At 40.9% G+C, this 17318-nt stretch overlaps 1 protein-coding gene across 4 annotated transcripts in view; it reads right to left on the reverse strand.

Moving 5' to 3' along the window:
- nup133 (nucleoporin 133) overlaps positions 1-12681 on the reverse strand; it is a 44377-nt gene extending 31696 nt beyond the window's left edge. For all 4 annotated transcript variants that reach the window (XM_057844555.1, XM_057844554.1, XM_057844553.1 and 1 more), the window contains exons 1-10: positions 12417-12681; positions 9423-9538; positions 9172-9275; positions 8739-8972; positions 6112-6282; positions 5670-5825; positions 5327-5397; positions 5106-5253; positions 334-484; positions 105-259 (exon numbers count right to left, since the gene is read on the reverse strand). In XM_057844555.1, coding sequence (XP_057700538.1) covers positions 105-259; positions 334-484; positions 5106-5253; positions 5327-5397; positions 5670-5825; positions 6112-6282; positions 8739-8972; positions 9172-9275; positions 9423-9538; positions 12417-12532 — 1422 coding nt within the window. In that variant the 5' untranslated portion in view covers positions 12533-12681. The remainder of the gene's footprint in view (positions 1-104; positions 260-333; positions 485-5105; positions 5254-5326; positions 5398-5669; positions 5826-6111; positions 6283-8738; positions 8973-9171; positions 9276-9422; positions 9539-12416) is intronic.
- Positions 12682-17318: the final 4637 nt, after the last annotated feature.

Consider the following 17318-nt stretch of genomic DNA (forward strand, 5'->3'; position numbering starts at 1 on the left):
AAGTGGTACCACCATTAGTTAGGAATTCACCATTTGACAATGTTTATGCTTTAACATATTATGAAGTGCGCAGGCAAAACCAGCTTCTGTCTTTGACCTCTCACCTCCGGTCTTGCCGCCAGAGACGAGCACAGCGAGTCCTCCACGGTCTCGGGCAGGATCGAGGCGCGCTCCCGGGCCACCACGGCTACCAAGCCGCTGTTCAGAGAGAAGAAGACGGGCAGGTTGGCGCAGCAGCCACCACCGCGCACGCCATCACCTACGGTAGATACATGTAATCCAATCACCTCAAGAAACCTCATGCAGAGCTTGTAGTCTCGTCTAGGAGCTCACCAGGCGAGTTGAAAAGGATTTTCTCGTCAGGAAAGTTCACCCTGCTGCTTCCTGTGGAACAGGCGAAGACGAGCTCCCTGTTGTAGAGGAAGGCGGTGGTGCCAGGAGAAGGTGGTAGCAAGAGACGTGTGGCGTACAGCTCTGACTTGTTCTGAGGAAAAAATGTCATGGCCTCATCAATTATGATTTTAAAGGCATCCCCTATTAAAGACAATTTCAAAATGAGCTACAACCGGCCAGCTCCCTCTACTGGCTAACTCAGAACCTACAGGCAACAATATATTCATAGTGAATTATTCTAATCGCTCAGCCCAGAGAGGAGGGAAAAAAAGCACCCAAATCTGCCTACGAGGATCGCTGCATCTGTACATTACAAGAATATACAGACCAAATTTCACCGTTATGCGTCCACTAATAACGAAGGATTAGCAATTTTAATATCGCAATTAATTAATCAGCTCTGAGACTTTAAAAAAAAAAAAAAAACTAGTGATGCACGATAATGCATTTTTCAGCCGATTCCGATAATTTCCTCCTCGTTCCAACCGATAACCGATAATGTCAAGCCGATAATTTTATTAAAGATTTATGTAAAATTTTAAAGTATACACAAGGGAAAATATTGCTGTGCAAAAATAATATTGCTCTTTTTTTTCAACATCAAATGTGAACAAGTAGTAGTAGTAGTAAATTCCAACATCTAAATAAAGACAGATTGTCTGACATTGTGTAATGGTAAACTTTTGGCAACAATTACTTACAGAGTAAATACATAAGTTGCACAAAAATGGCTTTAAAAGTATGCCATTCCTAAAGTATAACATTACTACACAGCAAAAACACAGCTCCTTAAGACTAGTTAAAGTCCCTTGTTTTCAGTGTAAATCTATTGGAAATAAGTTAAATTAACTGCCAGCACTTCAAGTATATTTCACTCAGATTTCTTGAAGAAAAATGGCCAGCTGAAAATAAGGTTAACAGCCTTATTTTAAGCAATAAATTATTATACATAATCCTTAAAAAAAAAAAAAAAAAAAAAAAAAAAACCTTGTCAGAAATGTTCTTTATTCAAGAATATGTATGGTTCAAAACATTATTTGAAAGCAATTTTTTCTTGATTTAGGTGAAAAATGACCTTATTTTTTTAGATGTTTGGGCATAATAAAACCAAATTGCAATATTTAGTTCAAGTAAGTGGAATAATCTGGCGCATTCAACTAGTCTTCAACACTCAAACAGGATGGGGAAAATTATTTGACTAGATTTAAGAAGAATGATCTGATTAAGACGTCATAAATTTAAAGCGTACTGAATGCATTACTGACTGGATGACTTCTTTGTGTCGTTTGGTGCATGTTACAATTATCAATTAACCACTGTGCCGTCATGATAAACACGGTTTGTTGACATCACCTGTGTAAATGTCCGTGGTAAAACTGATGTGATCGGCATGTCTTTCACGAAGAATCGTGGTCGTATAAACTGCATTATTTTTTCATCCAGGGGTTTGGCTATCGGGTCATTTCGGGAATTTCCTCCCGCCTGTGCCCTTCAGTCCGTCCGGCTGCCAAATTAGCACCCGCGCCAGGCCTCTGTCTCGAACTGGAGTGGCGGCGGCAGCTAAGTTCGTACCGGATATCCGCCCGCCACGGCCGGCTCGCTGCGGCGCATTCGGTGCATGGCTCTGCTCTGATGCTCTACCCGCCTAGGGCGAGGCGGCGGCGGCCTGCCGGACCAGCGGGCTCCGTCGCAAGAGAGCTACTTGTCAACTATCGATCTCGTGAGGTGTTTAGCCATAGATGGGAGTTTACCACTCGCTTTGGGCTGCATTCCCAAACACCCCGACTCCGGGAGGACCGCAGCGTCTCTGTATTGTCACAAGCCCCGTAGCTTCCTTTATAGTTTATTTGTTAACAATAGCTTTAGCATTCGTGCTAGCAGCAGCCTCATATTCGTTCCAAAAATCATTGTGATGCAGTTTTAAATGGCTGCTGGGTTAGTACTAGTGGTGTTCAATGAGGACGCTTTCTTTAGGCCTTGAGGAACTGTTTTTGTAGATGGCGAGAGCCACACTGGAAAAGCAACGCACGCTAGTGAGAGCGCCTCAACACTGATGTGTAACACCGCCTCCTCTATGACGCCGTACTCCTAAACCCCTCCTCCCACAGGGGCTTCAGAGAGGGGAGGGGTTGAGCAGGCGGCAGTGAAGAAGTGGAGAAAACTGCTTGGTTGCACACATTTGGAGGCTAAATCAAGTATATAATTATCGGATTGCATTATCGGTTGATTTTTTTATTATCTGTGTGACGTCATAATTGCCATTATCGGCCGATAATTATCGGTAGCCGATATTATCGTGTATCTTTAAAAAAAAACTCTGGCTCCAAGGATCGATACATATAGTCCTAAAATATTCCTCTCACCCATTACTTACCAAGTTGTCCACAAATAATGGAGGAGTGCCAATTATAGTTCGCGTCCTCCCCAAGAAGAACAACAAGAACAAAGTAAAGTAGACAATTTTATAATAGCCCAGCAATCCAAGTATTTATGCTTGATTTTTTAACTAAGAAAATTACTAACAACCAGTGTTGTTAATAATGGCGTTAGAATATAACAGCGTTATCTTCTTTAGTAGTGAGCAATCTAATTAATTACTTTTCTCATCTTGGCAATGCCAAGGCGGGAAAGGCGTACGTTCCTATGCGTTACAATGTTGGTTGACTGACGCGAGAAAAGTCTGAAAAAGACGGACTCACGGAGACGAGAGAGCAGAGCAGGAGTGGGGAGGAGGCAAGGGAGTGTGACGCTAGAGCTGGGAATCTTTGGGCACCTAACGATTCGATTACGATTACGATTCAGAGGCTCCGATTCGATTATAAAACGATTATTGATGCACCCCCCTCCTTTTTCTTTTTTTTTTTTTTTTTTTAAATAAAATTTTGTACATTAGTTCCAAAATTGTTCAAAAATACTCTCAGGCTAAACCAAACTACTATTTCAGTATCAAGTTAACATATAGCAGTAAACAAATATACAAAAATAACATTAAATAAAAAAACTCCAGTCCCCATTCTGTATCAGCAGCTTTAAACTACATTCAATTAATTTAATGTTGTGAATCAACCGTTAAAGTTGTTAAAATTGCTCCCGTTATTCCATAATTTCCCTTTTGTCTACTTTTGACATGTGAAAGTTTTAAAACTATTTTAAAGATAGATTCAAGTCAATATTTTACCGATTTAGGAGTATTTTAGATAAAAAGTTAATTGGGTTTGCTTGGAAGGTTCGCTACAACAGCATTGCAGGGAAGTTTACTGCTTTAAGATGGCGGCCGTTTACTAACGCCCGCATCTAGCTTTTTGCAGATGTGCTGCTACCGCTACCGAGTCTATAATCCATCTAGTCCTATATAAATGATATCTACCGTAACATTATGTAGCTTAGCTGTACTTGTAGCAGCTTTTCGGCAGCAGTCAGGTATGTTGTTATGTTTTTTTATCTCGTGGCATGAGTTGAGCTAGAGCCGTGAGTTGAGCGTTGGCATTACCCGAGGGGCCGGTTAATGAGAAGCATAATGTTTAGCTACTCCCGCTCCGTTCCGTCCCGAAGACCGCGCGGCGCGCTGAGTGTGTTGTACTTCCGCTTTACTTGGCATATTTCAATAATCGGAATTTGGATGTTTGTGAATCGTTCTCGAATCTTCCACGGCCGAATCGCGAATAATCTAAGAATCGGAAATTTTGCACACCTCTATGTGACGCCGTTGCAAACGTGATGCTACTATGCTAGGTGGCTCCAATAATACCTGACTGTAGCCGATGGCCTACAAACTACGCCCACATGATGCTTCGGTAGATGTCACATATATACAGAACTAGATGCAAATGACAGACACGGTGGCATTAGCAACATGTATAATAAAGAACTAGATGCGTTAGTAAGCAGCCGCCATCTAAAAGCATTAGACTTCTCAGGAAGGCTCTATTGTAAAGAACCTTCCTTGCGGACCTAAGTAACTTTTTATCCAAAATGCTCCTAAATCGGCAAAATCTTGACTTAAATCTATCTTTAAATGATGAAGCAGTTTTAAAACTTACACATGTCGAAAATAGACAGAAGGGAACTAATGCAATAACGGGAGCAATTTTAACAACTTTAACAGTTGATTCACAACATTAAATGACTTCCACACATAGCAAAGGTCACTATCTAGTTATCGTAATATCCGCAATACCCCTGAGTCTAGTTAAGTTTAGGGTAAAGAATTGGGATTAGGGCCAATTGTCCCAAAAACCCTTTAAACTTCACATTGTGTGATTGTCCCAAAAACCCTTTAAACTTCACATTGTGTGGCCTGCTTTTTTTTTTTTTTTTTTGAAAAAACATGAAAATTATCACCAGTTACTTTGCCAACTAATTACCCTTACATTCAGGTAACCGAGTTACTAATGCCATTACTTTTTGGGAGAAGTTATTTGTAACTGTAATTAATTACTTTTTTAAAGTAAAATTAACAACTTTGCTAACAGCACCATCAAACTTGGCTCCTTGGAGCATTTTTTTGTGGCTTCCCTTTTTGTAGAAACATGTACGGTACCAAATTTCACATGCCTGCAATATGCAGTGCAGGGTAGAAAAGATACCTTTAGAGTCTTTTTCCTAATGACATACCTTTCTCGCTCGCACACACACATTTACTTGCTGCAGTTTTAGAAGTTGCACAGGGACATAACTTCATTATGACAGCCAGAAATGCTTCGGCGTTTCACCTGGAAGTTGGGGTTGAAGTTGCTGACTTCCACAATGAACTGGTTAGAGATGGCGGCACCGAGGTCCTGCACGGTGACCAGGACATAGTAGACAAGGCAGGGCGTGTCAGATGGGTGCCAGGCGGCAGCCAGTATTACCAACCCGGTCCTGAAAACACAAGTTGCAGTTTGATGACAAGAGAAGGAGAAGATCTAAAAAAAAAAACAAATTTCAAACTCACTGGCTAAACTTCATGTCCAGAAAAGATACGTTGATGCCGCTTCGCATCTCCTCGTAGTTACCCTCCGAACCCTGGTGGAGGTAACAAAGCATTTACACATACCAATACATGTTTAACTTGCCGAGAACACACTCATAACTCAAAAACACTCTTACAGTATCCGATACGACCTTTTCACAGCTAAGAACAGCAAGTTGTTTAACAAGTTAAGAATGACATCTTTTCCAAAAAGTGAGCTTAAACTAGACCAAAGGCACTCTATGAGCAGCCTGCACAGTTTTTCCGGTGTGATTGTGTTGGAGACCACTGTTCCGATTTGGCAACCCTTGTCCTGCTTACTGACCCAAATGGCGTCGGTGATGCTTTCGGTCAGAGCTCGCTGGGTGTCCCAGCTGACCGTCTGTTGCTCCGAGCTCTCGTCCACTTCCCATTTGCTGAGGCGTGAGTTAGTCAGCGCGTAGAGGGAGCTGGTAGCATCCACCCACAACAAGCTTTGCAGCTGCAACAACAACAAAAAATGTCAACCAGCAAAAGTCACATCCATGTGTTTGCCCTATATGACTCTAAAATAAAATAAACCCCTCTCAAATCACAAATATCCCAAACTTTTTTCCCCTTATTGCTTTGAAACATTTCTACCTACAGTAATACATGGATGAATGAGAAAAATAACAGACAAGCCAAGGTTCAACTGTACAATGGAAAATATGTGAATAACTGTCATTTGATTGAAAAAATGTTCATATGGTAACACGGTAAACACTTTGAATGATGAAAACACCCACATCGTCGTCTGAAGGGGGAGACAGGATGCCGAACAGGCTGGACATTCGGCGCCCGATGCCGGACAACATGCCCTGGCCCTGTTGCAGCGCTCGGTACTGAAGCCTTCCTGAAGCATCTGCTGCAACGCGCAACATGCGACTTTTAGCCGAGGACACCACAAAGCTGCCGTCCTAGCAAGGAGACACACCACCATAGGGATAAACATCAGCCATCATTAATCTAGATAAATTCACACAAACTTCTGGTAGGTTTTAGAAGCTGTAGGCGTGTCTGCTGACTGTATTTGAAACCACGCCGTGCACAAGTGCCAACTGTCAATGAACTCACTGAACTTGTTACGACTTGGAAAATGGACGCTACTTTGTCTAGCTTTTTTTTCTAATGCCAGCATGTGCTCATGGCGAACCTCCCTTTTCTGATGATCTTCAAGTTAGATTCACGATTTCGTTCCCATTCACAATGGAGCCAACCTCTACCTCTGGAAGTAAAGCTAGCATTATAGCCTTAGTTTGCTCACCTAACTATGTGATATAGTGCTTGGGAAACATGCCTTTTGTGTAACTGAAGCTTACTATGGCTCAGATTAAGGAACAGTAAAACATCTACTATCACACCTATTAAGATGACATACAACTCTAGATTTCAGTGTCACTGCAGCAAGATATTTGTTTTTAATGTGAACTTTTCCCACTGTATTTGTAGTTTGTTTTATGTACTTTAGGTCTTATAATGGTGGATTTCTTTTAATGTTTTATTTTGAATTAATTTTATATGTCACACAAACCTGGTATTCTAACATGGTGATGTTTGAACATTTTAATATCCAGTGCATCCTGCTTTACTGACTGGAAATCCACCTTTCGCACATAGTTTTTTACTTACAAATGCTGTCAAAGCTGTGCGTGATAAAACACAGTACAGTAAGGAAACCTCCACTTGTTCATGTTTTCTCTAAGCAATTCTCCATTGTTCACAAAAAAAAAAAAAAAAAAAAAAAAAAAAAAAAAAAAAAAAAAAAAAGATACTATACAACTACCACCTAGGGATGGGAATCGAAATCCGATTCCAATTCGGAATCGGTTCCGAGTGTTTCGAGGCCTCGACATCACAATGAAAAAGCCTTAACGATCCCTTTAACGATTCCTAAAGACGCGTATTGCGTCGTGACGTGTCTTGTTGTCCAGACGCATCAAACTAGCATAGCGCCAAGAACCACTCACTCCAAAGTTTGACTACACTTCACCAGGAAAGAGTGTGAAAATGAAAGGTTACGACGGGTAAGCACGAGCATTGCAGCCATAAACATAACAATGACAGCACGTAGGTTCAAACGCTCGAAAGTGTGTCTTCACTTCACGATGAAAAATTACAACAAAGCGACTTGCAGTCATTGCAAGGTGGAGATAACTGCATCGGGAGGGAATACGACTGCGCTGTCCTCACAGAGAGGCTAAGGCTCAGTTCTGGCTATACAGCTAGCTAAACTCCCAAATGACGATGTAGAAGACGTTGGTATAATTTGCTGACTTTATTCAACCATCACTTGAAGAGTGAAACTAAGAATAGAAATGAAACAAATCAATTTCGTCCCCAATAACAAACAGGTTTGCATCAACGTAAATCAGCGATGATTAGCTGCTAATAACAGTATGGTTAGCATTCGTTCGCTAGCATTAGCACATCGTTCAAACCACTACACAACTGGATTTAAGTGTCCGATCGCGAGTGGAAACAAAACAACAACAACACAAAAGATGATACATACAGGCGTTGCCTCTGTAGATATTAACATTAACAAAGAACGTAGGCTCGTAGAAGTGTTTCCCTAACTCACTTCGCTCACTCACTCGCTTGGATGCGGCATTTCTTCGGGTGTCCAAACTGCGGCCCGCGGCCCAAATACGGCCCGCCTCCACATTTGGTCCGGCCATTTTTTTTTTTTTTTTTCTCAATCGTGTTATTTATTTCCTGGCCTTTTTCCTTGAATTCAGAGAGGGTTATTTGGTTATTATCTATTTAATTAATAGTGTTTTTATTATTAATTATTATTATTATATTATTATTTTTATTTTATTTACTTTCATTCCGTGAAGAATACAAAAAGGGTTATTTGATTGTGGCTTTCTGAAAAACAATAATTTTTTACATTTATGCACTTCTGCAATCGTCACACTTTTTCTGTTACAAAAAGACCCTGGCCCCTCATCAGAGAAGGGAAAAGTTATGTGGCCCTCACAGGAAAAAGTTTGGGGACCCCTGCTTTAACACATATTGCCAAAGGCAGAATAACAACCTATCTGCCAATATATACCAATATTTTTTATTTTTATTAGATAAATGTTTCAGTAAAATGTTACACATTCTTGTGTATTTGCCACTTATTGCCACAGTTAACATTGAGGCTTTGGGCCTCTTTTGATCTCATTGTGAGTTTGTAACGTTGTGAGTTCTGATTAAACAAACTCGATGCCAATCAAAACGTTTGTTCTTCTTTTTCCCCAAATTAGAATCGATAAAGAATCAAATTGTTAAGCAATATCGATAATGGAATCGGAATCGTAAAAATCCTATCAATTCCCATCCCTACTACCACCTAACTAAAACGAAACAGATGATTGCTACTTACTGTGACTGTCACCACAAAGGAACACAGATCTCCCAAGTCCAGGTCAGCCTCGGAATAGTTGCCCTCCTGAGACAAGCTGGGCCACAAGCGAGCGGTGCCCTCGGCAGCCACGGCCAGCACAGACAACCCCTGCACTGGCGCTACTTCCAATGGCCCGGTCGACGTGACGGCCACATGGTCGGCTGTGTAGTTGTACTGGCTGTTGGGCAGCTGAAGCTCTTTACACACACTCAGCTGCAAAAACAAAATTACGTTACTGTGGCCGCTTTGAGACATTAAATGTTTATGGAAAAGCAAGGGACGCCATAGCTATAGCGAGTTTGAACACTAAATGCTCAGCTGGCAACATTGAAAAACCAAATGTGTTGTTGTTTTGCCTATGCCTGCTCTATGCTCCTTAGCGAAGGTAAACATGTACAAAATAAATGTACACCTTGGTCACTGCTGTCTGGGATATCTTCCAGATGATGAGTCTGTCTCCGCAGACCATCCAGGCCCAGCCACTCTCACTCACTTTCACAGATATCTGCTCCTCAGCTGGAGGAAAAGGACCAAATCCAAAAGTAAGTCAGATTTTTAAGTTTTGTACTCAATAGACTAAAATAAGTCTTCCTTGAGTCAAGTTATGTGACTCAGGTGCCCCACTTCTACCATGAACACACACATACATAAACAAACTTTTACCGTTAAGCACAGTCAGCACTTCCATCACTTTGACAGGGAGTGAAGAACCGAACGTTTGCACGTCATAGTTGAGGCCGTCCGAGGGGGCGTTGCTTTGATCACGAGTGGGCGTCGGTCTGTGACACACAAAGACAGGCTAAAAAAAAAATTTAAAAAAAAACCCTGCCAATATATGAATTCTGAACATGAATATGTAGAGGGTCACTTAACTAATTTACTATTATGACCAGGTTTTGATGGATTCTTATGGCATCTTTGGTAACAGACCAAATTATGGGATTATTATACTCAGAACTTCTACAACATCCAGGAGACACTTACTGTAATTGTCCATAGATGTGATTGTAAATATCTATCCTTAACAGTATACAATATTCTGTATTAGGGCTGAACGATACTGGAAAAAACTGACATTGCGACTTTTTGGGGTTTGCGATATACAGTGCTGGCCAAAAGTATTGGCACCCCTGCAATTTTGTCAGATAATGCTCAATTTCTCCCAGAAAATGGTTGCACTTACAAATGCTTTGGTAGTAATATCATCATTTATTTTGCTTTCAATGAAAGAAAAAACACAAAAGAGAATGAAAAAAATAAATAAAATCATTATCATTTTACACAAAAATGGGCCGGACAAAAGTGGTAGCACACTCAGCCTAATACTTGGTAGCACAACTTTTAAACAAAATAACTGCAAACAACCACTTCCGGTATCCATCAATGAAATTCTTACAATGCTCTGCTGCAATTTTACACCATTCTGCTTTGGCCAACAGCTACAGGTCTCTGAGATTTGAAGAGTGCCTTCGCCAAACTGCCATTTTCAGATCTCTCCACAGGTGATCTATGGGTTTCAGGTCTGGACTCATTGCTGGCCACTTTAGAAGTCTTCATTGCTTTCTCTCAAACCATTTTCTATTGCTTTTTGAAGTGTGGTTTGGTTCATTGTCCTGCTGGAAGACCCATGACCTCTTAGGGAGATCCAGCTCTCTCACACTGGGTCCTACATTATGCTGCAAAATTTGTTGGTAGTCTTCATAATGCCATGCACACGGTCAAGTAGGTCAGTGCTAGAGGCAGCAAAGCAACCCCAAACATCAGGGAACCTCTGTCATGTTTGACTGTGGGGACAGTGTTCTTTTCTTTGAAGGCCTCTCTTTTTTTCCCTGTAAACTCTTATGTTGATGCCTTTTCCCAAAAAAACTCTACTTTTGTCTCATCTGACCAGAGAACATTCTTCCAAAACGTTTTGGGCTTTCTCAGGTAAATTTTGGCAAACTCCAGCCTGGCTCTTTTATGTCTCTGGGTCAGAAGTGGGGTCTTCCTGGGTATTCTACCATAGAGTCCCTTTTCGTTCAGACGCCAACGGATAGTACGGGTTGACACTGTTGTACCCTCGGGCTGCAGGACAGCTTGGACTTGTTTGGATGTTAGTCGAGGTTCTTTATCCGCCGTTTCCACAATCTTTCGTTGAAATCTCTCAATCTTTCTTTTCCGTCCACATCTAGGCAGGTTAGCCACAGTGCCATGGGTGTATTGATTACACTTATTGATGACACTGCGAACGGTAGACACAGGAACATCAAGGTATTTGGAGATGGACTTGTAGCCTTGAGATTGCCTGAGCTTCCTCACAATTTTGCTTCTCAAGTCCTCAGACAGTTCTTTGGTCTTCTTTCTTTTCTCCATGCTCAATGTTATACATACAAGGACACAGGACAGCGGGTGAGTCAACTTTAATCCATTTTAAATGCCTGCAAGTGTGATTTTGTTATTGCCACCACATGTTATGAACCACAGGTAAAGTAACATGTGCTGTTAACTATACAAATTAGAGAAGCATCACATGATTTTTCAAAGGGTGCCAATACTTTTGTCCGGCTCATTTTTGGAGTTTTGTGTAAAATGATAATCATTTCATTTTTCCCCCCCCATTCTCTTTTGTGGTTATTTTTTCATTGCAAGCAAAATAAATGAAGATATTACTACAAAAGCATTTGTAAATGCAATCATTTTCTGGGAGAAATTGAACATTATCTGACAGAATTGCACTTTTGGCCAGCACTTTATTGCAATATTAAAACTAGAAGAATTTTCACCAAATGATTTGAATCGCTCTGTTTGAGAAGACTGGTTGACTCACCATGTTTTTGTACTATTGTATTGCATTCAGTATTTTATTTTATTTTCTTCCTCATGTATCCTTTTATTTTTAATTTGTATTTTATTTTATATTCTTCAAGCAATTTATCATATTCTTCATTATAAAAATGTTATTTTAGTTTGTTTTTTATTGTTGCATTATAGATAGATTTAAAATGCTTCAATTTACCTCAATTGTATTTATTTATTCACTATTTATTCATATAAAAATAAAAAATGCAAAACTGCAATTTATTTTGGTATTCATTTAATACCGTTTAATCCAGGCTAAGGGTGTTTGTCTGTGAATAATAATGAAGATTGCTGTATATAAAAGGGATACATTAAGCCATGTCTCTGCACACTTATTGCTTTTAAGAAGCAAACCAACGTTTTACGTGTTCAAAAAATAACAATGATCGCACATCCCGTGATAGTATTGTTGCGCGTGCGCACATTGCGCTGGTGACATTCAAAGGATATATTGTGCAGGCCTATTCTGTATTTATAGGGTTCTCCTAACCCTTTGTATGTGATTGCCTATGAACTATCACTGACACCTGCTCTCTCTCTTACATCTATCGATCTACTAGTATGATTTTGAAAAGTATGGTCGTTTGAAAATTAACTCGTGAGTCAAAAAAGTGTGGGCACCCGTTAGGTAACATATTAGAACATCTCATCACATGCTTGCCTCCTTCGAAATGAGTCAGAGGCATCCAATTGTTTGTCGATGAAAATGCAATAACATAACCGATAAATGATTAATATAAAAAAATAAATAAATAAATAAATAAAAAGTATGCGGGGAAAAAAAACTCGAGAAAGTAGAGTACAACAAGTGGTCGTTACCTCCCCGATAGAGTCGTCCTCCTTGGGGTGAGCAGAAGGCTGCTGGACGTTCTCCTGGCGGGTGTTCTGCTCTGCTGCCGGCGGGCCGAACTCGGGCCGCCACGCGGAGAAAACATCAGTGTCCTGCTGAGGTTCAATAATCCAGAGAACAAGGTTGTTGTCCGCTAATTAGCTCCAAATTTTCTTTTTCTTTCCCCACCGCGAGTTCGTTTCTCCGAATAGCGCGCGGAGAAGTCGCTTGGAGATGACGTCAAACACGTCACGGAAATACACTTGCCTCATTTGCCGTTCAAATTAATTTCAGTCGTATTTTATGCAACGATAGAATTAATTGTATCGTCTAAATGAAATCGTCACATCAAGGATTATTTCCATTATTATTTAAAAAATATATTTGTTGTTGTTGTTGTTGTTGATGGTAATTCGTAAGGTTAACTTTCAAAATATAAAGTATTTTGATTGGCTGACAACCTGTTGGGCGGCTCGAGTGACACTTGTGAAGATAAAAAAATAATTTTAGGGGAATTTCATCATATTGTAGATTTGGTTTCGAATTTGCATAACCTACAATTACAAGGTAGCGGCAAAAAAAAAAAAAGTTAAAATACCAAATTTCGCATGTCACATATCGTCCTAACCCGGTCTTTGTCAGGTGACGTAACGCTGTCAAAAGCCGCAGTGCATTGTGGGTTGAATCGCCATTTTGAGTGTACACTAATTGTAAACAACTGAGCAGTGAGAATCGTCTTTGCTTTCATCATTGTCTTTGATAAATGGGACACTCGTGTTGTTTGAAAGGCTGCCATACTAAATCACATGACAAAAATGGCAGCAAAGTTGACCACGACGTAAGATTTTTTCGTTTTCCCTCTTGGAAAAGAGGTTATAGACAGCAGGTTGAGGAACTAACGAAGCGGCGTCGGATGGCCTGGGTCGCAGCGGTGAAACGACTTTCTACACCATATCTCCCTTCCGGCGTGTTTGCTCTCGGCATTTTCATAAAGGCAAGTCAGTTTTTTTCAAAGTATTGATACTGAATATGCTGTTTTTTTGCTTTCTAAAGTCGCTATTTTCTCCTTGGCTAACCTTAGCTAGCTAGCCTCACTTGTAAACTACAGGCAAAGAGGGAGGGCAGTTGAAATGGGTTAATCTGTACGTGATAAATCAGTGTTTAATTTATTCAGTCACCGTTTATAAAAACATTATAGAGTGAATGATTTAAAAGATAAAGGTAAACAGCAAAAATGCACAGAAATATTTATCAATGCGCGAGATTTCCTTTTGTGATCTGAGAGATCTGATGGGATGGTAGCATGTCTGATTAAGTGTTTACGAAAGTGAAATGCCATGGAAATATCCAATCTTACCTAGCTTTCTAAATAAAACCTGTGATTGCAGGTGAACCAGCTTATGAAATGATGGAGACTGACCCAGACTGGGCACCATCCCTACATCTGGGACACACATCTGTTACACCGACAAACACTGCACGCTCTGCAAGACGAACGTGAGCAGCTACCGAAAGAGACACTGCAAGCACCAGAGATGGGGGTCCAGCAGGATGCAAACATTGAAGAGCTGCAGACCAAGGAGGGACCATCTGAGCCTGGTGAAATAAACAGTCACCAAGAGAATGAGCAAGAGACACCTGACGCAGGAGAAGAAAGTGGTCAGCTACAGACTGAAGAGGGGACACATGACGCTGGAGAAGAAGGTGATCAGCTAATCACAGAGGATGTGACACAGACTGTGATTATTGACCGTTTTGAAATTTTCACAGAAAACCCATCAAATCTGAAAGCACGTGCCCAAATGTTTTCCAGCTACAAGCACCACCACACTATGAAGTATTTAATATGTATTACACCCAAGGGAGCCATTTGTTTCTTATCAAAAGGCTGGGGAGGGTGTACAAGTGACAAACATATAACCCTGAACAGTGATTTTTTTTTTTTGATAATTTGTTACCTGGGGACATTGTCTTGGCTGACAGAGGTTTTGACATACAAGAATGTGTGGGCATGTAGTGTTCAGATGTCAAACTCCCAGCATTTACAAAAGGCCGCTGTCAGCACATTTCAGAATCCATGTTGAAAGGGTCATCGGAAATGTTTGTCAGAAGTATAAGATCTTAACAGGAACCATATCCATAAACATGATTCTTCCACGTGAAGGTGAAGAAGCCACAATGTTGGATAAGGTCACTTTCTGCTGTGCCCTGATAAGCCATTGCCCAACAGTAGTATAGTACAATTTTCTTTTCGTGGTGTTTGTACAAGCAGTTATTTTATACGTTTGTAGATGACTTAAACCTGTTTAATAAAGTATGTCAGTGGCAATTTTGAAGTCTTGACTCCTTGCCTCTCTTAGGTACGTAAAACACTAGTGTTGGTTTTGATAATGAAAAGTACTGTTGTTTGTACTGTTGTGTCAATCAAAACACAGCAGCACAATGGTAAACAGAAAATAGCAATACAAGGAAATATAAAACATGTGCATATGAAGTAAAATAACACTAGTTGTAGAATAACGTGTTCAAGTCAATTTGTCCCACTTCACATGATAAGTCCTGCATTGAGAGAATTGCACATCTTTGCATGGCAATGTCAACACTGAAACAATATATTGTGCAATATACATGAATTTGCATGTCATTATGACAGTTCCTTCACCTGTTTTAGTCATGTGATGTTTAAGATGATATTCAAGGTACAATTCAAGTTCAAGGATGTTCAAGTAAGAGCTGTATCATGTTTCTGAGAGTAGCAACGAGTGACGACTGTGTTGTCGCAGTCCAGCGGTCGAAATGCGAAGATCCTGCACCGAGCCATTCGTTAAATGTCCGTGAGCTTCGAGAGATTTATAGTTTTTAAAATGTAAGCGCTGATACCGTAAACGAGGGACTTTTTTTTTATATCCAGCGATGAAGTTGGAGGCAGTAATGTGGCGTCGGAGCTACTCCTGTTCTGGTTTGTTTACATCCGTGATACACTCAAAATGGCGCATGGGGGCGTGTCCGCTAGTGTTGTATCGGTCGTGAACGATTCGTTCTTTTTGAACAAATTGTTTTGGTGAACGAGACCGAACTAATCATCATCTGCACTGATTCGTTCTATGAAGGTGGTGCTTGTTCGCTGCGTGGGAGGGCGTTGAGCAAGCGGCAGCGTCTTCTGACATCGCACACGACCAATCAGACGCCAGCCTCATCGCGGGCAGGGGAGGGACCGGAAACAGAATCAGGGCGTTTGTCACTCACGTCCACGTGTGGCCAATAAGCAGCCAGCGTGCAGGCAGGGGGGCAAGACTGAGTTTTGTCACTTCCCGTTCAGTGACTCGGTCCTCCGGTTCCTGACCTAGCTTGCTGCTAACTTGATTTTCCAGTAATGACTATGCGGTGAATGAATCAGAAAATGAAAGGAAATGACTTTGTCACATATTTGTTAACGTGGAGCCTATCAAATGCTGCTCAAACAGACAAAAACACCACACAAATCTAGCGAGCATTGTTTAGAGTAGTACTTTTCTCAACAAACTCGTGACTGCCTATGACGACATACTATCAAATTTACAGTAATTTAAAACACGGGTTGCTACGAGGCAAGCAAAAGCTGAGCTGCGGTCGCGTGACGGCAGTGAAGCGGGCAGAGAACTGTCACTATATGGAGGCTTCATGGCAGCGATATTTACCTCATATGTGCACAGAAAAAAATATTTAGTATGATCACCATAATACTGATTTGCAATGAAACTGTATATACATGTCAATTTTTCCCCGAGTGTTTTATTTTTTTTTTCGTGTCAGCGTGTCGGGTGTTGGTTGGTTTGACAAATTATGTCAATCCGTCCATCATGTGCTACTCAAGCGCCCAAAACAACGCACGCAGACACGGGAGATGTCGCAATATGTCTACATTTTTCTTAACAGACTAATGAGAGTAGAAAGGCGACATCGTAAAGAGCTAACAATTATTTCTCGTCAGCATTTGACGAGCTGAGATGCGGGGACGACAGGGGAGCTGACCGGATTATTTTATTTATTAATACCAGTGCAAAAAAAACAATATGATCACCATAATACTGATTTGCAATGAAACTGTATATACATGTAATTTTTTTCCGAGTGTTTTTTTTTTTTTTCTTCGTGTCAGGTGTTGGTTGGTTTGACAAATTATGTCAATCCGTCCATCATGTGCTACTCAAGCGCCCAAAAACAAAGCACGCGGACACGGGAGATGTCGCAATATGTCTACATTTTTCTTAACAGACTAATGAGAGTAGAAAGGCGACATCGTAAAGAGCAAACAATTATTTCTCGTCAGCATTTGACGATCTGAGATGCGGGGACGACAGGGGAGCTGACCGGATTATTTTATTTATTAATACCAGTGCAAAAATTCAACACGATCATCTTAATACTAAAAAACAAAAATACAACAGAGCGAGATGTAAATATGATGTGTTGGTCGTTCCATATTCAGAAATTAAACTTTCGATGTATTTTTATTTTCGTGACAGCAAACATGCTGTATATGTATGTGTGATCAAGAACCTGCTAAAGAAAGTCCGTGCGCCCCCGCCCCCTACTCCCCTCACAAAAGGAAAATGTTTAACCGTGTCCTAAATCGAAATGCAAGCACGAGCCATGACTTTGAGCCCATAGAACTAGGACAGACGACGCAGAAGTTCTCCCTCGCTTTTGCAGCAGCAGGAGGGAGACGAGGCTGTCTGTGAAAGCAGAATGATACCGCCTGTCACTCATTTCTGAATCTACGACGAGTGGTCAATGTGGAAGAGAGGGAGGGACCAAGCAATGTCACTTCCCGTTCAGTTATACTGCGAACTTGCGTGTCATTACCCGATCGTGACGGGTGCATCGATTGTGACGGTTTGCTACTGCGCACG

The sequence above is a fragment of the Corythoichthys intestinalis genome, chromosome 8 (assembly GCF_030265065.1).
Source record: "Corythoichthys intestinalis isolate RoL2023-P3 chromosome 8, ASM3026506v1, whole genome shotgun sequence".
In the NCBI taxonomy this organism is placed as follows: Eukaryota; Metazoa; Chordata; class Actinopteri; order Syngnathiformes; family Syngnathidae; genus Corythoichthys; species Corythoichthys intestinalis.